Source organism: Pollicipes pollicipes, unplaced genomic scaffold, assembly GCF_011947565.3.
Source record: "Pollicipes pollicipes isolate AB1234 unplaced genomic scaffold, Ppol_2.1 Scaffold_2488;HRSCAF=2920_pilon_pilon_pilon, whole genome shotgun sequence".
Taxonomy (NCBI): Eukaryota; Metazoa; Arthropoda; class Thecostraca; order Pollicipedomorpha; family Pollicipedidae; genus Pollicipes; species Pollicipes pollicipes.
The window spans coordinates 5,001-27,737 of record NW_023596116.1 but is presented as its reverse complement, the minus strand read 5'-3'; the positions used below and the strand labels follow the sequence as shown (position 1 = coordinate 27,737).

At 48.0% G+C, this 22,737-nt stretch overlaps 1 protein-coding gene across 1 annotated transcript in view; it reads left to right on the top strand.

Moving 5' to 3' along the window:
* Window positions 1-375: 375 nt before the first annotated feature.
* LOC119097228 (synaptic vesicular amine transporter-like) overlaps window positions 376-22,737 on the top strand; it is a gene marked incomplete at its 5' end in the record, with an annotated part of 23,935 nt that continues 1,573 nt past the window's right edge. Inside the window, 3 exons of the mRNA XM_037220285.1 lie at window positions 376-459; window positions 10,707-10,889; window positions 19,632-19,825. Of these exons, the coding sequence (XP_037076180.1) occupies window positions 376-459; window positions 10,707-10,889; window positions 19,632-19,825 (461 nt within the window). The remainder of the gene's footprint in view (window positions 460-10,706; window positions 10,890-19,631; window positions 19,826-22,737) is intronic.

Genomic DNA, 22,737 nt, shown 5'->3' with positions numbered 1-22,737 from the left:
ACCAGGTGCCGAAAATTTTGTTCAGAGGTGACGCACCGTAAGGCTGCAATGCGCGCACCTCGCGTCTGTTGTGAAAAAGGACGACGAAACTCTCAGCCGGGGGCCAGAATCGAACCCAGCGTACGACGCGGCACCGTAAGCGGACGGTCCCCCAACTGCATCACGCCGTTCCCCCGCAAACTGAGGCGAGGGGCAACCGCCGGACATGTGAGCTCCTCCCGGCAAGCTCCAAGGCATTCCGCGTGTCTGTTTCATTAATGGGCAGCCCCGGGCGCTCTGTGTTCGGGGCGGGCAGTGTTTCGGGACAGTGTTTCAGCAGGCGGTGTCGGACACTGACGGTGCGGCGCATCACATGCCTCACCCTTGACGCTGCAGTGTTTGCCGTGGCATCCGGCGCCTCATCTCTACTGGTGGCCAGGGCAGTACACGGCGTGGGGTCGTCCTGCATAGCCATAGCAGGTAATGCACTAAGGGCCCATTACCTACCTACCGTACCTACTTGTACGTATTGTCCCTTGTGTCTCGTACAGAGCCGAAGCTATGACAAATGCAATCTGGGTGATCCTTCATGTAGCCCTTTCAGTCCATCAGTCATGTTAAGAATATTTCTGCATAACCACCATGAATATTACGCCAGCGAATCATCTCACATAGCCGTGGTAGGTCGTGTCCTGGGGTCCTGAGGTCAGCTTGCAGGGCAATGACAGGCAATGCCTAAAAATTGTTTGAAATCTACATACGGTATCTTTGATGGCTTGATGTCCCGAAAAAAGAAAACGAGTCTTCCTGCACGTTGAGTTATAGCACGTACATTGGTGCGGCTCGGCTACGGTAATGTGGTTAAAGATCACAAACATGCATGCCACTCATCCCCGCTCGCTATGGGCGTGTGACTGTTGATATGCTTAGTCAAAATCCACCATGCTGCCACGTCTACTATGAAAATTATAATGGTTTCTGTCAAAAGACCTTACAGATGGCGGGAAGGAAAGTTCGGCTCAAGATCCAGAGTTCACCAGTATCGTCTGGCGGCTTTCAAAACAGACTGATCTTTTAGCATTGTGAAGAATTCATCAGCTAGTGTCTTCTCGTGATTTATTTCGAGTGTACTTGCGAGGGAGGTGTTGGGTTCAGACTCCGAACTCGGGGTTAACTCTGAACCCAACACCACCTGCACAGTGGGCGTTCTGGGCTTCAGAACACTTGCTTAGTACACTTGCTGAGCCCATCCTAAAGCTTCCACTCAGATTGTGACATTCTAGTTCACCAGATAGCTTTGACCCTGCCTTTTCGACGGACAGGACCGCGCGGGGTTGTGGGTGCCACACAATGCTGCGGCCCCGGGGCAGGGTGACCCTCCTCTGGCCAGGCTTCAGCTGAGCTTTCCATGTCACGCAGGCCAAACGATGCCCGCGTCCAGGAGCTCGTATCCATCGCCGTTTGACCACGAGGTCAGAATCTGATGCGTCTATCACGGAGGCCGCAAACTACCTTATGTCTATTTGTTTATTTGTTTATTTTTCTTTTATCGCCAATAGCGCTGCACTCCAACAGGCAATGCCATTTAAATAAAATACAGTAATGCACAACACACAGTAGGATGAGCATTATTCAGGAAAACATCTCAGAGCTAAGTAAAGCTTCTACAGAGTTTAAGCATACCGAACTCTAAAATGCCAAAACTGTGATAAAAACACCCGTGCTAGTGTTGCTCGCTAAGAAAGCGCTTCTAGTGCTTGGCGGTCTGAAAAAAACGGACCGCTCGGTACTCTTGCAAACGAGCGCGAGGTGCAGCGAGCAGAGTTAGAGTGCGGGTCGACTGAAGCAGCACAAGCAAGGGGAAGCAGCTAGCAACAGTTGAAGAGCCCAGTTTACCTTGGAAGATGTTCCTCAGAAAGATAACCCGTGCAGCAATCTTCGTGCTGCTGGGATGGGATTTTGAAATGAAGCGGAAAGCTGTCATAAAAAAGAAGCTGTTTGCCCGGAGAATGTGTGAGTAAGTAAGCAAATAGAAACTTGTGCTGCACTCACCAACCCACACTGTGTGGGAATTGCTCGCCCACGCCCAAATCACGCTGCAATATTCTGAAACTGATCGCACGTTTGTAAAAATACGCAGTCATCACAGCGCTTCAGATGAATTCTAATCAACTGGTACCGACTTGGAAGGACAAAATAAAGAGACCAAGTGCTCGATTGCCACGATTGACTACGTCAAATATGTGCAGCGAAGATTAGTTTGGTATCCAGCGTTGCGTGAAGGTCCCTTATTTTAAACGCATGTTCAAGCTCAGTTCTATTCATATGATACATGTTCTGGATGGGAGCACGCCTGAGGGTCATCGTGAAAGTTTTACATTGTTTAGGGTTAAGGGTCGGCCCTCACCTGACTGACCACGCTACCAGATAATCGGGATCATTCTGCAGCAGCAGTCCGTCAGCCGGGACGTAATTTTGCGGACTTTTTCACGTCATCGGCATACAAAAGACAGTCAGAATAACAGTAAAAAAGAGGGAGTCATGAGTGATCCTTCCGGGACGCCGGAGGCCAACGGTTTCCAATCAGAAGTTTTCTTTTCGTTGACGATCACGCTCTGACGTCTGTAGGACAGATACAAGATCAGCCTTCGCAGTGCAGATTCCCTTAAGTGGCATCAATGCTTCGACCTGTGGTTCAGAAGCCCGTCATTAGCGCTCTGAAAAAGCAGCCGAATAATCAGTGTAAATGGCATCCGTCTGGTATCTCCTCGACATGGCCTCCCACGCCAATTCAGGTAAACACAAAAGTTAGCGCCGTACGAACGCTTAGGAATAAAACCATGCTGATGATGATGGCATAACACCGGGGGATACTTGGCGGAACAGCTTGTCATGTGGAATTCGTTCCAGTATCTTTCCGAAGAGAGGAAGCAGATATTATATATATATATATATATATATATATATATATATATTCTTCTGTAATTTTGCCGGCTCCTCCCTATCTCCTTTCTTAAAACTTGATATGACGTTTGCCTGCTTCCGCCTAGCCGGGAAGACATCTGAACTTACCAAGAGGTCACAATCCTGGTGAGCAGAGCGACTAACTCGTCAGCGCACTTAGTGAGTTTGCGGGCGCTGATATCGTTAGTCCGCAGGCCTGTTGGGACCGACCGCAGAAATTGCGAATCGCACGGCTGCCTCAGAAACTCAGTTGGCCTCAGTGACTCGACTGGGCAACACGGCGCAGCTGGAGGGAGATGCACACGGATATAAGCAAATTTTAGAGCAAAGGCGTCATTCAACGCGGCAGCGCGAGCCATGTTATCCGACACGAGAGTCTGCTTAGAGTTATACGAGACTGGTAATGTGCATGACTTCTTCGGGACACATATTTAAACAACCAGTACAGCTTAGGGTTGGTATTGAAATCTTCGGTGACTCTATAGAAATTTTGAGCGTACTTTGGACACGGACTTAAAAGCGTGTCTCCTGTCCGCAAAACTCAGCCGCGGTTCACCGCGCCGGAGTTTCTCCGCAGACATCGGAAAGCTGCCTCCTTCAGCCAGGGAGCAGCTCGCACCGCGCCGCCTAACGAGGGGTCAGTCGGCGCCGGAGGATCACGATGGGGACGTGGTTGGCGATGCCCATCTCAAGCTGTGTGTAAGAGGTGTCCCACCGTTTGGCCCAGCCCCCACTGGATCCGGGAGAGACTTAGGCGCATACCGCCGAAGTCAGCCCTCTTGTAGTTGCACGCAGCGTGCCGATTGTACCACAGGCGGACTGCTTACCGGCACATTGAGAACGAAAATGAGTGAGACGCTCTCCGCAGGTCGAGAACGACGCCGCCGGCCGCCGGTGTCCAGTGTATTTCAGGCAGGTTGAAATCTTCCGATGGCGACGGCTCTGAAATTCATTTGCGATTGTCAATTGCGATTGCGGACGAGATCATGTGATAGTAAGTACGCAATGCCTGTGCTTACTAAGGATGTCTTAGGCATTGAAGATGGGATTGTCAGACCATAGCCTTCAGAGCTTAAAGGAGCATGTGTAGCAAAACACGAGCTGTCAATGAGCGCTGAAAAAGGGTCATTCATGGATCCAGTCATAAGCAGCTTGCTGTACTTGGCATTGGGAGCAGGGTCCTTTTATACGGCTGATTATTGAAAGTAGGTTTCTGTTACATGAATTCATACAGGCTACCTGCTGTCTATGACACAGTGATGCACAAGATGTGTGCAAGCTGTCTTATCCAAATGATGTCAATTTTAGATAATAATTATTGCGCAATGCTAGGCTATTTTGTTAGCATTTATTGCACATCATAATGTTTTCAACAAGGGTAGGCGATGATACTACCCATATCTCACCTTGAAAGTGCCTGCAATGCAACTTGCATACACATAGAATGCATAGTATTCATAACAAGTAACAGCCACTCAAATTTCTCAACTCGAATCTACTTTGACGTTCTTGCAAGGAAGCTCCTTGACCAGGCGGTTTTGCCTTATCTTCCGGTCTTGGCATGCCCATCCAAGGCTTCTTGCCTGAAAGGCTGGAACCCTCACTATTACTGCTCGCACTCATGTTGTATGCTCTGTTGTGCCTTCTGCAGCTGTTGCATGCTGTTTAGGCTTCCTTTTTCAGCAATTTTGTCTTTCAATAAGTAGCAATCCTAAGTTCAGTTTTTATAATCTACGGCGCAAATTCTTGCGTTAGTTGCATTACCAAATTCATCATGGACTTATCAAAATTAAGCTTTGTCGTACATTTGTTCTTGGCTTTGAGAAACTCATGCAATATTTTTCGCGTATATTTGGGTCATAGATTGTAACATTATCTGTGTATTTTTGGAGTGTCGTACATTGTAATTGTATATTTTTGCTTTGAGAAACTGGATTATACGATTATACGCCAAAAATGTACAGTTCACGCCAAAAACCTATGAATTGCACACATCACACAGAACCAAAGTGGGCCATGCCAGAAGTTCGGCCGCTTGCTCTATGAAGAATATCAAAACTTTCTGATCAGAGGAAATGTCTTGCTTGTTGCAGTTGACATGACGACTTGTCACTGATGATAATGATTGATGTTTGATAACCTGATTTCCGGGCTAATTAGTTTAACGTGTTGGCGCAACGTGTAGAATGTCGTACTAGCCTGTGATACAAACTAATGGCTCCTTCTTTTTACGAAGCTTAAACGATATGAAAATCCCGTGTCATGTTTGCGATGCTAGTTTGTCGAAAAAAAATTCCAAAATAACTTTGACAGCCTCGTCACGTTTTTAAATTGAAGGTAACTTTCGTTTCTGGGATAAGTGATGTGAGATATGTGATATAGTTTCGACGCAATCAACAGGTCAATCAAAAGTTACGCGTCAGCAGCGGCCATTCGCTTGTTGGAGGCAAGTGGCGCTGCATGGTGGTCAAATGACGCAAACGGATACTTGCACGAATGATAACGAATTTCGTTCAATCGAGGTTTGTTTTCACATGAACCGTGCTCAGGAAAATAGGTTACTGATTCCACACATTTTTTTCAAGCAATGCTGCGCAGCTGTGGATTTTGGATTTCGCATTAGCGCTGCTGCAGCAAAACTCCTACCGACAGAAGTACTGCGACATAACTTCCACTGTCAATACTTTAATACGGCATTAGTGCTACACTACAGCACATATGCTGCAGAAGATTAACTCGTCAATACCTCTACTGCAAATTGTTACGCAGTCATTGCTTTCACACGACATTTTTCTGGTGCGAAAACGTCTATGCGGAATTAGTGCTTCACGAGAAAACTTTCCCGTCAAGAACTTACACTCGCCATCGTCTTTACTGCAAAAGTTTTGAAGCCATTCTTTATACACGGCACTGTTTCTGCTGCAAAGATTTAAACACGACATTACTGTTACAGCAGACTTGTGGTCAAGTATTTGCTGTAGACCTTAATAGCTGCTATGTGTTTTGCATGCCAAGTTTTGTCGTGTAGTATCGATGTCGTTTAAGTCTTGGCAGTAGAGTTAATGTCGCGTCTGAGTAAAATCTGCATGAGTTTTGCAGCCGAAGTCATGTCGCGTATATCTGATCAGTTTTTGCCATACATCGACGTCGTGGCACTCCTGCCGGTAGGACTTCTTGCCGAAGCGCCGATGTCGTGGCACCATTTCGTATGTAAACAAAAGACAATGGAAACGTCTGCTGCAAATCACAAATCTATCTCGGTGCCGTAAAAAGCATCCCAGATTGCCTAAGTGTCACATAAATTCAGGACGGGCTAATTATGCGACAACGAGTCATGCATACGTTGGTGTTCACCAAGCTTCGATGCGGGATTTCGCAGGTAAATATTGTTTAACTACGTTTGCAATGCATTTAATCGTTGTGCCTTCTGCGTGGGAAAGCTTAGAATATATATTGCCGAAAAGGTGTTGATGAAATTAAAGGTTCTGGCTTTAAGTTAAGTACATTGGACCACTTCATGCTTCACGTTTTTAACGTCACTTGTTCTTTCTACCCCGTCATGTGTAACTTTGCGTTTACGTGCCTCTGGTAGTTCCAGATATTGAACTCCAAAATAAAGTAAACGTCAGAAAAGCTGCTGCTTTCTTCCTACAAGGAGCTCCCATTTACAAAGCGCTAAGTCCCAACCCTCGCCTCCGCCTTTCGGAACAGACGCGAATTATCATGTATGCGTCAAAAACATAAATATACATAATTGTCTTGAATTAACCCGAAAAGCGCGACTCTTTGAAAGCTGTCCTGACTCCAACATTTCCACGCTGTGCTGAAAGGCGCGCACCATTTATTGATGTCATTGGCTTAGCACTGAGAGGAAAAGACAGTGAGACCAGGTTGTCTGACTATCTGTGAATTGCACATTTGATGTAGGAAGAAAGTTCGGTATTATGGATTTTAAGTTCCTCTGTTAACGATATCAAACAATCGTAGGTGACTACGTCAAAGCTCGCCTTTTCCATTTGTGCTCCTTGGATTCCCACCCAGCTGGTCGAGCAAGACCATCGCCTTTGATCTCTGGAATTGAGCACGGCGCGTACGACATTCACCGCCCTGACCAGGCCCTACTGAAACCCAAGGAAACTGGTGACACGTGATAACGTGCACAGTCTTCTCAATGTGTACTGCCCCACGGCGTGTTAGGTGCTCTGCGTAGTCCCTGATATGGTAAGGATCAGTGGTCTCGTCTTGCCTACTCTAGCATCATCAAATGGCGGTTATCATTGCCGCCATTGGCTTTTTGGCGTTGCCTTCCCTCCCCCCCCCCCTCGCCTGTGGCTCGACGGCTTTGAGCCGCTGTTTCCCATCCTCCGGTGGCGGAGTCGACGGGTTCAGTTCTCATCGGCGCTCGTTATTTGTCTGTGGCTGGGATGGCCTGCAGTCTGCGACTGCGGACGCTCAAGATCAGATAAGGTCAGGAGGTAGGACGAGAGACGTGTCTAAATGTGCCGTAGGACTGGAATTTCGTGATGGGATGGTGGGTCAGGGCTCACACAACAAACAAGGTTTGGTGTTATTTCGGATCCCAGAAAACCATGCAATCAAAATGTTCCGACTACAGTTGCAAAATGATAAAGTAATCCTACTGAAAATGTGATACATGATCGGCATGCCCATTACTCGCATGACGTGCTCGTTGAAACATGCTCGATATACACAAATATGCCGGTAGGCACGGCGCGTCTTTCTCTTCATATCCTCAGCTACCGCTGGTTGTCAAGCAATGCGCAAATGTACGAATATTTTGTTCATAATTTGCATTGATGGTTGACTCTGTTACCTGACCATGGAGTCATGGCACACTGTGCCGGAACAGCCCGCCTTGCCGTGATGTCCCCAGTGACCCGTCTTCGGTGGTCTCCACGCTAAGCTGCTGCCATCCCGCCTAGACAATATCCGCGAGACATCGTTTCTTGTCGCATGACGTCAGCTATTTATGAAGCCTCCTACCGGGTATGTCTGCTCTCGAACAGCTTTTCATGTTAAAGCGTCGGTCGTAACATGCCCCGCATGTGATGGGTTTTCATAGCTGTCACTGCCTGCTGATTTTGCTTTGTTGGGCGCATGCTCTTGATTCCGACACATGGCCATAACTGTCAAGTGAGGTTCACGACCTAGGCAATCACGGTCTGGAATGCTGGCACCGCGCTGGCCCTGTCATCAGTGAATGATGACCCCGAGCGAGCACCATCATCTGACCCTAGCGTCTCCGCTTGTCCACATGGTACAACAACCGGCAAAGAAACGAAATGAAACTTCTTGCTCGTCTTTTGCCGTCGAATTTCATGCATTTTAGCCCCGTGGTTGTAGACGAAGAATATATATCTAGAACTGGATGAGCAAGACCTGATATGCATGGTAGCTAACAGCCAAATCCAAAGAATACCAATGCTGGTTTCTAGTTTATTAAAGCAATTGTGTTCTGTGAATAGTATCTGGTTTACGAAACTTATTATTTGTGTTCGTATAAGTGATATAGCAAGATTTATTCGCTGAAAATAGATAGATATCTTGGAAAATATTGCATTCTTTATGCCGACTAGTTAAAGAGAGTGCTCGGCACTTGTGTGGGAGCTGTATTGAAGGCCGTTGTACTGATGGCCATTTTGAAGGCCATTGTATCGATAGCCATTTGGAAGAACATTCGGTGCAATCACAGCCTCGCCTTTCTTAAGCCCTAAACCCTCTAATTTCTGGGCTGGACGACCGCGAATTTGTGCATGTTATTTAGTGGTGACTATTTCAAGGTCACCCAGGCTTGCATAACGCCATAAAAACGTCACTCAAATACAGCCATCCCACTATCTATGCGGCGTTCATGGTTAAGACAAATATGATTCTCAAGTTATTCGTTCGGGCGTACGTGAGTGATTTCTGGAACCAGAGGTCTTTACTGCCCCTTAAACAATGTGATGCATTCAGTACTAGCTTCAGACACCGATCACGTTATGTGCCACATAATTCAGGAAGTTGGTAGTCGTACTAGTTATTACGGAAATAAGACTTGTGACCGAATAACCAAGAATTGACTCCTGGTGTCGGGTTTCGGAAACAGCAAGAGCCCAGGAGCCGGCCTGATAATTAGCCGACGTGTCCATTACGAACCAGGATCCAGCCTGATATTAAGCCGAAAAATCAAGCAAGAACCAGGATCCAGTCTCATTGTTAGTCAAGAGACCCAGCAAGAACTATGATCTAGCCCGACAACAAGCCAAACGATCCAGCAAGAACCAAGATACTCTCTGACACAGATCCAACAAATCCACTGAGAACCAAGATCCAGCTTGGCATTATGCCAAAAGATCCAGCAAGAATCAAGATCCAATCTGACATTATGTCAAGGGATTTAGGAAGAACCAAGATCCAGCCTGAAACATGTGGAGATCCAGCAAGGCCCAAGAAACCGCTGAGGATTAAGCCGACATCCAGCAGGAGCAAATCTTTAGTCTCAAGTGGTGCCAATGTAAGCAGCAAGAACCATAATTTTACCTGAGACCCCTGGCAGCCCTGAGTTTAGAGGCCGAGTAGAGAAAATAGATAAATTTATTCCCACTTTTTGTTTTAGGTGTGGGAGGACTAAGGTCACCCAACAACATGAAACTACACCGGACACCCTGGTGCTCCTTAAAATTGATAGAAATACACGGAAACAATGTGCATTAAGCATTTCAGAAAGCTTTCCAAATCTCAGTTGTGTGATGTATCTGTGCCACAACGAGATCTTGCAAACCTTTGGCACACTTCGCAGAAGTATAGAAAATGTAGTCGTGTAAATTTAATTATTTCATTTGGTAGATGCATGTAGACTTGTCTATATAACTCAAACATCCACTTTTTGCACTTGCAACATAAGCTTTCGTCCAAGGCTGGTTAGAGAAATGTGTGCAGTCATGGAAAATTGGCGCTTTGCCTCAATAACCCCGGATTCACTGAAATCATGTTTGTTTCCCCACCTTGCTCCTGCCAACAAGTCCTTAGCAGCCACAGACACAAACGCAGGTGACCGCAAGCTTCCACGCCATCGTCTTAGCGACAAGATCAGAGAGCTCGTGCCATAACACATGAAATGACGGTGGCATCTGACTCATTTTGAACTAATCGCTTCCGCCATACGTTGTGTTTATGGCCGTTTTGGCCAAAGTAATGTAAAAAATTAGATATACCTTCTAAGGTCCCTGACCTATGACAGGTCAAAATCAGGTCGTGACTGTCGGCGAATGCAGTGTCTATGGAATCGTTCAATGCGATGCGACAATGAAGGGTAAGGCGAAGCCATACGTCTCTGAGATAGTTTATGAGACAGTAGACCAACTGAATTTATGGTCGCAACAAATTCCCTTTATCTGGGTTCAGGTCTGAAAGTCAGACAGAGCTCTAAACCAACTTGCTTTTTACTCGCGAGCTTGCTGAATGGGCCGGTTTCTGGCGCTCATTTCGAACGTTAACATTTTTTTTTACATCGATTTCGAACGTTAATTGACAACGGGGAGAGCAACTGACATTTTCCATTGATATATTTAAGGTCAGAGTAGGTACTGACCTGAAATGATCCAGGTCGACGTTTTGCTTTTAGGAACATACCGACTAGCATGATCATTGACGCTTATTCAAATTTAAAAATCATGACAATCTCGTAGGGTTTTGGCTGCCACGAACTTCTAGAGGTCAAAACGCGCGTCTTGTCTGACCTCCCTGACCTCACCCTGCAGGTCTGTCGACTGTGGCCGACCTGTACCCGAACGAACGCGAGCGGTCGCGCGTGATGGGCCGCGTTATGGGCGCCATGGCCGTCGGCGTGCTCATCGGATACCCGTTTGGCGGACTCAGCTACGACCTGATGGGCAAGTCGCCGCCGTTCTGGCTGCTGGCCGCCCTGCTGACCGCCATGTTCGGTGAGGTGCCCGTCGTGCCGATCGCCGCGTGCCATATGCAGTAGTTTGACTCAGTAGTAATAGTAGTAGTAGGTAGACGTAGTAGTACAGCATTAGAAGTAGTAGACTCCTCGCCTAGCGGGATATCGCAATGCCCCTCTTGCGATCGCGCCGGTCATCCGCTCGCAGGGTTTGGTGCAGCATGTCTGGTGATCAGCTGAGCGGGCCATCCCTCCGTGTGCAGTTACGGGCAGCCCTCCTGCTCAGTGTCTTCGGGAAAGGAACGTTAAGACAGCGCTCTGGTATAACGTGCGCTGTTGGCTGGTGGTAAATTCCCACAATGACAGGATCTTAAAGCCGCACCGACGGCGTGGTGTGTAAGTTCTAAGCTGCGACATGGATATCGCTATGTGACACGTAATATGCATTTGCGTCCTTCAGCAGCTTCCGTGTACGCTGGGCTTTAAGGGGATATCTAGCATTCGCTGCACTTGTTGTGCATAATTAGTCATACGGTTCCGATTTGATCGGTAATACCAATTTGCTCTAAATCCTTCCGAAAAGCGGTTAGCACGGGTGGCTCGAAAATGTGACCGACGACAAAGCCAACGAGCAGCCGTTCGATATGATGGGTACATCTTGGTAACCAGGGGTCGGACCGGAGCGAAAATGTAGTCAAGCAAAGACATTGACACTCTCAGGGAGGCAATGGAATGGGGCACCGTGTGGTCCCAGATGTGCAGGAGCACGCGCCTCATGTCACGTTCACAGAAGCGGCCAAAACATTTTGCCCGGGTTTTAGGATTTTTTTGCAGTTTGTATCATTGCACAGCTGCCGAAGCAGATAGAAGTACAAATTCAAGCTCAAATTGTTGACTAACGTACCGTCTGCAATTCACGCCCTCAACTCGCGCTTGTACGACGTATGATTGCGCTGAGAAACGTCGCGCAAGCTGGGAATGTCGATTTTTCGAAAACGACGCCAGATACAACACGTCGCCGTCGAAACTTAACCAGGAACGTGGCAAAATAAGCATTACCGCATGCACCAATTCATTGCCTGCCTTTGCCACCCATACATTTATTATTCGGTGCGCATTCCTGGACATACATCAACTTGACCTAAAAGGTGTCAATTCCACAGTTTCGCGTCGTCAAAATGACACCGGCTCATTGCCCAGTCACTGGCGGTGAGTATATGAAAGGGAATTTTTCACATTTGAAGATCAATGTAAAAACTGCTCTAGACAGAAGCGCTTCTCTGTTGAGTAAATGTGCCTCTCAATGCGTCATGGTTTGATTACGTCATATGACTGGATTTGAATGACATTTTTATGACGCCATGAGGGCCAACATGACTTAACAATATTCTCCCCGATATAACTTTCCCATTTGTGCCAGCGTGTAGCTTAGAAACTAGAGAGAGACTTAGGTCCTAAGAAGGGCAGGGTCGTGAACAGCACGGAAAGATCTTCAAGATGGCTTTTTGGGTTCAAACTCCCATATAAATGTGGAACACTCCCGTTAAGTAAAACAATTTAAATCGCACGCACTGGATGTTGCCGGCGTACCGCAACCGTCGTTAATCACTTAATTAATGTAGTGGTGAATCAAATGAGCCATGAATTCATTCCATAAGCCGAGAAAGGTGAGTGATAGTAACGATCCTAATGCATTACCCAAACTAATTGCTTTGAGAAATGTCAGAGTAACCGAATATATCGAGCAAAGAATAATTTGCGACGAGTGCGATAAGAAGACCTTACAAATGCAGTAAGTTTCAGCAAGGCTCACCGCTGCGGCAAAACAGCACTCCCATGTGGTTCGCGAGGGCGTGTTTTAGAGCCATCATAGAGTATGATAACACGAAAGCAGTGCAGCAGCATAGACAGGTGGCGGTGGCGACATGAGAGAGATCTTACATTCGCAGTGATAACAAGTGTGGGTTTCTTGCGCTTTACGAATGCGTAATAACGCTCAAACTGCAGTAGATATTCGTAAAGCACGATTCGAAAGTTGACAATCGCGGATTTTGTCTTAGTAAGCAGAGCGTGAGCTCATTATTGAAGAATGCTTTCAAATGATATTGATCATCATTTGTTTGTGCCGCTTTGTTGTGCCCCATCAGCTTTGTCACATGGCTAGGTGGCACGAAACCGGAAAGCGCTATGACAACGTTTTTCTCAGGTTGGAGCAACTGTCATTCCCTATAGGGCTATTTGGTGGGCTATGACCCACCGATTTCCGTCAAGGTTACAAGGGATTCAACACCATGATGCCCATGACGCGGTATGAAAAATGGCTTATCGGTTAAATCTGCTTCCCACGACCTACTTACATACCTGGTAGTCGGCCCATTACACCCGGTTTCAGTCAGGCGTCCCTGCAGCTAGGGGTCGGGTCGGCCAGGAAGTCCCACGAATGGTGCTTAATGCACCCCGAAATACTGCAAACACGAATCATCCATGGGAACTCAGTCGCTTAGCAAAGCAAGCCGCAAGCACCCTGTCCTACAATATTTCCAGGCCCCAGAGTTGTCGCTCAATCGCACTAATTATCTCCCATCACAATTTTTGGTACGATCCATACCATATACTGTACTGACAAAGCAAAAAAGACAAGGCAGATAACTGAACATATTCACTCAATTTCAAACCTTTTGTAGGTATGCGACAATGGCAAGAGCACATCATGTGATATTTTGAATCTCTATACTCATGTTGCAGAATGTTGGCCTTTCTTAACAATCTCAGTGAACCCCTCTAGTTTTCCCATACAGAGTTCAACAAAAACACTGGGCAAAAATATCATTAAATATTTCAATGACTTGCGAAAAACACAAGGCATACAAAAAGCGTCCGTTCACTTGCTGCTTGAAGATCACCAACAATTTATGTTGATGTTGAATGACAACCCCCGACTTCTGCCTTTAACAAACCACTGAAACATATGCCGATATTGTGCAATGTAATTAAAATATTTGGCTGAACCAGCCATCAAGCGTTGAGTGGAAGCTTGTAAACATCATGGTAAACGTCCTTCATAATTTCCAGCCTCCATATTTCGCTCAAGTGCATTAATCAACCAGCCCAACTTTTGTACATTCAGCATATTCACCTTTGCGCGCAAAGAGATAAAGTAGCAGCATTACTGCGCAGAAATCAATACAGCAAGCCATTTTGGGGGTTTGCTCTGATGGCAAAAGCACAACAAAACTTCTTTTTTTGAAATCCTTGACTCATGCTTGACAATATCAGCTGCTCATCACCTCAGCAACACCTCTCCGGTTTTCCACTTGCACAGTTTTTACAAAAACATGGCATAGAAGTGGGCTTTTCATATATATTGGTTCAAATGAAACACAACAGGTAAAAAAGCATTGCTTCATCGCTCATATGCCACCAATGACGCATATCAGTAAACCATCACAACTTCTGAATTAGCGTCTTTTGGGCAGATGAACCGACGCGAACTGCACTGTCATCATTATTACCAGATATGTAATATTTCAGGAAAGCAAGCCATCATATGTTGCAAAGGGCTATCCGAACACCTTGTAAGCTTTCATCTGCAACTTACACGTGTTGAGGAAAATCTAACAATCATTCAAATCTACAATGAGCTTCACAGTGAGCTTCACAGCTACGCGTCCTCTATGCACGGCATGACATATGGGAATACCTAAAAGAAGAAAGAAGTTCATTGGTGGCCTGAAATGTTGAGCACGTAAATTGGACTCGAAAATAACTAAGATTCAGCTGCTATTAATACACTGTTAGTGATGCAGCTCCGTTCCCCCGTGCTATTATATTAATGGCGCATCCTTAGCGTTCACCAGGCCATGCTTTTAAAATATGTTTCAAAGGTCGGACACTTCTGTTAAACTTCTACCGGGATATCAGCTGACGCATATGCCGCCTTGGTATGCTCAAATAGATACAGCACCGAACAGGCCAGCGACGGTGGCGGTCACGTTGGCTCCGGTCGTTTAATGGCGGTTGCGTTTATAGAAAAATTGGAGATGGAAAACACTGCCACAGGGTAGGGGGAAGGGGTGGGCTGTCACGTAACAGCATGCCAGATTGTTACATAACCGCACTGCTTGGTAGGAGTGCCAATGTCAAAGCAAACTCTGCAAGTTGTGGCTTAAGCGGCTCGGTGCTGGTGCGTGGAGGTCTGGCCCGGTTATTCCCAGTGCTGGGGCATCAAAGCCCAACCCGGTTAGTTACGGCCCGGTCTGGTGCATTGGAGGCCCGGCGGAGTTATTCTCAGTGCTGGTGCACCGGGGGCCGGACCGGTTAGTCACGATATTGGGAGGGACTCGCCTTTGGAATCAATAATCACGCTGCAATGCAGTTGGCAGCAAAGATACGCGATTTCTTCACAAATTGTGCCGTGAAAGGAAATAATTCAACAGATTGAAAGAAATATGCACAGCAAACTGATTCAGTTGTAGTCAGATGTAGTCTTCGTACCACTTTGCAACAGCACCCAATTTACCTCTCCGATTTAGTGGGGAAGCGTAAATTATCCCAAATGCAAGGACCTGAACAACACGGATGGTAACATGCCCAGATCTGGGGGAACTGGCGCTCCAGAGGCAGATGCCGCTTGATGACATTTGATGATTTGATGAATGACATTTGATGGATGGTATCGACAAAAAAACGTGAGCCGCATTATGTGGGTCGCCTCGCGTATGCGAGCGCAAAAAATATACACACTGTTCGTGGGGTATTTGAAACCAGTGCTGTTAGATCTAAGAAGCCGGAACAGATCAAGGCGTGGCACCAGTTGCATGATGTAGTGGAATGAAGAGGTTTCAAATCATTAAGCTGTCATAAAACTCCCCGACTCATAGGCGCGCCAGTGATAAACAGGGAAGCGGAAAAAGTCCTTATTGAAGGAAGTGCTCCACATTTCTATGTGGTTTTGAATTAGAACAGCCATCTTGCAAACCTTGCGGTGGAGTCCACATCCCTGCCCTTCTTAAGACCTAAACCACTCTAGTTTCTGAGCTACACGCTCGCGAAAATGGAGAATATTTCGGGGGAGTACTTCAAGGCTGATTTCGACATTCGTGACGTCAGAAAAGCGTCATTAAAATTCTGCTATTCCATAAGTCATGCGACGATAAAAGCTAAGAAAAATCCAATGGTCGGATCGTTTTTATCTTGCGTTTGTTAGCACGATTTCCACGTACAGCGGCCGCCAATTGGCCGTCAATTAATGTCACGCAAGGTACGATGGCCTAATCAAACAATAACGTTCCGGGGAGCAAATTTACTGAGCAGACAAAGCGTGCTGTCAAGAGCAGTTTTTTCTTTTGCAAAGGGGACCAATAGTAATCAATGAGTTTGTTTCATCATATTTGATGTTTGCTTCAATATCTTCAAATGTGAAACTTTCCGTTTAAATCCCTGCTAAGTGCGACACACTGTGAAAGCGAGAGATTTGGGATCATAAACCTGACACGGATGTAAATCCCAGCTTGAATCCGTCCTTTAGGAAACTTGCGTACGACAGCGCCTCGGAAAGTCAGAATTCAAATGTTTGGCTAGACTCATTCGTGTGGGCTCCGAAATGGTTCTTCATATCATTAGGAGCTGGTATGGGAAAGCGGTCATGGCGCTTCTTTTTTGCTTCATGATTTGTCTTTATTAAAGAGTACGTTTCAGAACAAGGAAAAATATGTATTTGCGAACGACTCATTTAAATATGTCGTGGCCGGGGCACATCTGTGCAAACGGAACGCTTGCGTGTTATTATGCCAAGGGCGGGGTGTTGTTCCAAGCTATTCACGACATTCATTGTTGCATTAATTTAAAACAATTACCAAGCACTTAGGAGATCGCCGACAAATTTGCACGGGTAGAACAACGTTTCTCAATACCGTGGCCTATCATGGCTCTCTGGTCGCGTGTCTGGAGCGGATCGTTCAACGACCTCGTTCCCGTTAGCGTTGCCTTCGGCATACTGAGGAAAAGAAATACCACTGTGAGAATTGATGGCTGCGACGGCATCAGCGATTTGTCAGCCTGGCTTGAGGTAATCACCATTACGTGACTGGGGAGGGGCCGTGTCCGGCGTTACAGTTATCGTTAATGTGCATGAGATATGCCTAAAAGCTAAGATACCGTTGTTGGTAAGCTGTATGAAATGTGTTTCATAACTTTCAGGTGTGCTATTGACTCGTTGGTGCTATATTCTTGTCACTGAGCCGAAAAATAATCCATCGAAATCGATCCATTCCCTTCACACAGCGTTCTTTGTAACGCCAAGTTTTCTGCACACCTAGCGGCTGGCAGGGGGGGGGGGGGGGGGCGGCGGCGAGGAGGGAATCACATTTCAGGACGGGGAGTTGATTCAGGGGCCTCGTGGACGTGACGCTCAACGCTCGCCCTGAATCGACTTTTTTCATATCACCAACATATATGTGGTGTGGGTTTGATATGACCCCCTGCTGTTTTTAAATCAAGAAAGATAAAGCTCTGCGAAAAAAACCCATGGATTTGTCTCCACGGGAACTTACGATTGGTAATATTTGCATGTTGTTAGGTGAAAACTTGTTCCCGCTCATGCGTGCCAGAGCTTTTCCTGAAAACCGAGCTATTTCAGACTTGCATGCCAGTATTAACAAAGCCATGGTGCGCAGCAACAGTAAAGTTAAACAGACGTGTTCCCTTTCTAATCTGAACGCGCCGTGGGGTAGTTTTGTATGGCTTGATCGTCTATTCGTGATGCAGAGCTTCATGAATGTAGCAGCGTCGGCCCGTCGCACGCAAATGGCGGATTCATCGGTTCTTAAAAAACCTGATTGACTGAAACTGGGACAGCTAGAGGCATATGTTTGGTGTCAAAACGCGCCCAGTTAATGGCTCAGAGGCTGCTGACATCTTGGGGGCACGATTGCACGATATGCTGGAGAACGATATTCAAGAAACCTTTTGTGGGTCGCCACTTCCCCTTCATCCATGAGGAAGGAAAATAAATCGCTGAAAGAAGCCATACTTTTTTACTAGTTAATGGTTAAGGCATTGTATGACCTATGTGTTCTGCATGTCTTCGTGTAAATTAATGCTGCCACATGTGCATGCAGTGCCGGCATATTTCTCAGCTGCGTGATCCTATAGCAGTCGATGCGCCCCCCCCCCCCCCCCAGCACATTTGTCGGGTGAGGGAAGCCATTTGTCGGGCATGAGAATGAAGCCTTAACACGCAACTCGGGTGGGCGGGGGGGGGGGGGGGTTCAAATTAACCCCTCGCCCCCCGAAGGTTTTTCCAGAATGGTTTGCGAACTGCGCAGCGACGCCGCGCCAAATTTTGCATAGCTGTAGAAATTGAATAACGGATCGTTGGACATAAAAAATTTAGATGCATCTTGAAAGGTTGCTGATCTATGGCAGGTCAAGGTCAGGCCATGGTTTCAGCGAAGGCAGTTTCTAGGGAATCGTCCAATCTGACACAATAACGGAGTGTTTGTTGAAGCCATACATCTCTGAGATGCTTTCTTAGGCTACACAAATATTGAATGAGCAAATTACGTTGACCCAAGGTCAGGTATGAAGGTCAGACCAAGGTCACAACCAACCTGATTTATTACTCTAGGGCTTGCTGTATGGGATAGTTTGTGGTGCTCATTTCGAATTTATTGACAGCAGGAACCGCATTATACATCTTCCATTGACTTCTAAGAGGTCAGAAAAGGCCCAAGATGACCCCGGGTGGATAATTTGTTTTAGGAGCATACTGCCTAACGTTATCTTTGTCGCTTATTCAAATGCAAAACTCAGAGCAGTCTTGTATTATTTTGGTCACCACGGCCTTCAAAAGGTCAAACAAGATCACTGATCTCAAAGGGGCTTTTGACCTTTTGCTTAGAAACAGTTGCCTAGGTTCTGGGGGCACTTTGGAGACCAATCTGGAATTTGACTTTGTTTGACCTTATTTGACCTGAAGATCATCACCTAGGAAGCCCAAGCTTTTACCTAAGTGAGTCCACGTACAGGTCAAGAGACCCTGTAAATTTGGTATCTCTAGCTTTCTTAATTCCCGAGATCTCAGGGGAGTCAATTTGCTCCCCCCCCCGCACCCGAACGAAGGGTATCTGGCCGGCCAGCCGGGCGCATGTTAAGATTTCACACACAAACTACGGAGGAATGTCGCATGCGTTCTACCCTCTTGGGGTGCCACAAAGCACGGGCTTCAGATATGGATTTTCTACGAAAAATAACAACAAGTGATTATTATGCTGGGCTTGTCTGCGCGGTTTGGGAGTGCTTTTTCAAATCGGACGCAGCATGATTTCGCTCCTCCTGATATAAATGACGATGCTGCTGCCGCTTGTGTTGTCGCCTCGCTCGCCGCACGCTGCGCAAGGTGCATCATTAGTGTAAGTGTATAAATCTGAGCTGTCAAAAGAAAATACTCTTCTCACAAAACAAATTTCGGCTTGTCTTTCGTGGAAAGTCCCAAACTGGTCCTGTCCACGTCCTTGGAATCGATGCACTGGTTCGGTCGGTGGATGTACGACGTGTACTGCAGGCGAGTGAAGACGAGATGACCCGCGTCTCCTCGCTGCCACGCTGATCCCGCTTCTCAGCCCGGCCGCTCCGGGAGCCGCAGCCACCGTCGGGTGGGCCAGAACTGGCCGACCGATCACTGCCATGTATATGCATCATCCCTCCACCCCAGCCGCCCAGCCTACAACGCCCGAGCCACGGGGCGGACGTGACCTGACCGAGTGTGACTGGTCTGCCACAGCGGTGCAGTACCGGCGGCTGCGGCCGCTGCCGGCCTGTGAGCGGGACGACGAGGCCGTCACCCCGCCCTGGTGGCGCCTCCTGGCGGACCGACGCATCAACATCGTGGCCGGCGCCGTCGGTCTCTCCACCTCCGTCATGGCTATCCTGGAGCCCACGCTTCCCGTTTGGCTCATTAACACCATACACCCACAGGTACGGCACGCTACAACCGCAGGTACAGCCAGAGGTGGCACTCTCTAAAATTGGGGGAGGGGGGAGGGGCGGCATTCGACCGGACAATCAACCGCCTGCAGCAGGTGCACGTGTTGTGCACCTTGAACTTCCAATGGGCCCACCTGGAGCACCTTTTGTTGTGACGGTTTGACGTGTATAGGATCACTGATGAATTCCGCTGTCGCTGGCTGTGGTGTACCAATCAGCCGGAATTCAAATACCACCACAGTCACGATCATGCGATAAATAAACCCGCCACTGTTGAGAGAAACACGGTTTAACTTTTAAGTGGGTAGCCCTGTAATTTTTAAAGCTGTCACACATTGCGGCCAATTGTTCTTTATACCGATTCAGATATTGTCATGTGCAAAACTCGCCAAACATTTGCAGGCCGGCCCACAATCTAACGGAGTTGCGTGAAAAAAATAGGAGGCTACAAAATACTCTTTGGAACAAACTTGACGTGATACTGATAATGATGCGTCTAGGTACTTAGTGTACTAATAGTTAATACAACTTCCGAGCATTTCTGTGGCCAATTATTCTCTTTTTGCTGATAAGCATGGAGGGGCTCAGAGGGGTGTTACAGGCTCAAATTAACGCTGGGGAGGCTCAATTTTCCCCCAAAGCATAGAAGTACAGCACTTCCACCCCTGAGTACAGCGCGTACAGCCCTGGATCCCGTACCTACACATGCAGGTGTTGCACACTACACCCACAGGTACGGCACACTACACGCACAGGTACGGTATCCTTCACCCACAGGTGCGGCACACGGCAATGACAGGTGCGGCACAAAGGCACCCACAGGTGTGACTAGCTTTACACGTAAATAGGGCAGACGACGGCCACAGACGACACACGGTACAGCCTCAGGTTAGACACCGCGTGCCCGCAGGTGGGACACCCCACGCCGATGGACACGGACCGTCATACCCCAGGTGTGATAAGGAACGGACCGTCAGACCCCAGGTGTGATGAGGAACGGACCGTCAGACCCCAGGTGTGATGAGGAACGGACCGTCATACCCCAGGTGTGATGAGGAACGGACCGTCAGACCCCAGGTGTGATGAGGAACGGACCGTCAGACCCCAGGTGTGATAAGGAACGGACCGTCAGACCCCAGGTGTGATAAGGAACGGACCGTCTGACCCCAGGTGTGATGAGGAACGCCCGCAGGCGTGACACGACACACCTACCGGTATGGATGTTTGGCTGTGAGTGTGGCACACTACACTACACTACTACACTTCACCACGCACGCTTCACACATTAATTTACACTTCACGCTACACACAGTACACATACTCATTGTGAGTATCAACTACTACATCCAGAAGTATGGTGCACTTTTACGACCAGCATGGCACACTGCATACCCAGGCCAGCCACGCTACACCCATCATGGAACGCTCCACACCCGCGTGCACGACACGCTACACCCGAAGGCTCGATTCGTTTTACTCCTAGGTACAACTCGGTCCTCCCACACGTTAAACAAGATACACCTGCAAATGGCCTGTCATGAACCGGGCTCAGGGGCTCAACATCGTTGAGCCCCTGAGTCAACAACAGTCGGAAATGCAGTACTTTGCATTCGTAACTTCAACTTCAGCGAGTAAGCGACCATCCGAATAAGATATTGAGCGTCTTGTAGGAGCTCTTTGGAGCAGGCGTTGTTTGTTTACTTAACGTACATTTGCAAGCGTCGGTGAGCTGGCGCTGACCTATTGCATCAAACGAACCAAACATCCCCGGCAACTAGTGAACTTCAACTAGTGAGCAACTTGAACTAACGAACCCGTTAACACACGATCTGACGGACATCACATAGTGGTCGCTCTCGAGAAACGCGGTGGCCTGTATTGTCGAAGCACTAGGAAACCTTTCGCTACGCCCGCGGCACCCATATGCATCCACCACGACGGGTCTGCACCGGCCACCACACCCTGTGGCCGGCCTGCGTCTCACGCAGCCAGCAGCTCTATGACCGCCGCGCCCCTGAGACCCGCCCGCGTCGCACGCAGCCAGCAGCAGCGGCCGAGTGATGCGCCGCCCGCCCCGTCCCGTCCCGTCCCGGCGCCGGGTCGGCGCAAACAGCGCCATGAATCGACAGGATGTCAACCGGCGGCGTGCGTTACGACGCACCCCGTCCAGCGCGTCTCAGACGGCGGGCCGCACCGGGCCAGGCGGCGCCGACACGGTCCGGAACGGCACGAGTGAACGCGCCGCCGGCCGCCGGGAAAGCGGTGCCGAGCGCGTATCTCTGGTTGACTTCTGCGACGGCGCGGTAGTCCTGCGGCTAATCTGTGGTCATGATCCGTTGTTGGGTTCAGGGTCGGTACCGGATAAACTTGTTGTCATCAGAACGTCTGATCTCATTGGCAGTGGTAATACGGCTAGGCCTACCCGCCAAGTTCTCTGACTATCGCTGACCGCGGTGATTTCTCCCCCTTCGCCAACTGGCGAGGCTGGGGAGGGGAGGGGGGGGGGGGGGGGCTGGCACGATAACCGGCGTGGGCTGGTGCTGGCGGGAAAGTGGTTGCCACATGAACTGAACCGAAAGTATCTGCTGTAGAAGCAAAAGAAGTGGTTCAACCTATATTGAGTGTTAAGGCGCCAGCAAGATGCTGTAAATTCAACTCTATGTTCTGATTTCTGTTGCCGAAATACAATAGCGATGCAGAACATTACGCTGAATCTATCAGCCGGTGGTATGATCCGGTTTGCAGTATGAGGTAAGGACACATGTGATGTGCGTTAATTGAGTTTTGTCGTTTGCTTTGGAAAGAAATCGTGATTCGATCCATCCTTGGGAGAACAGGACCTAAAAAGGTGAGTGAACATTCTGTTAGAATGGAATCGGAAGTAACGAAACCAGTACGGGTGC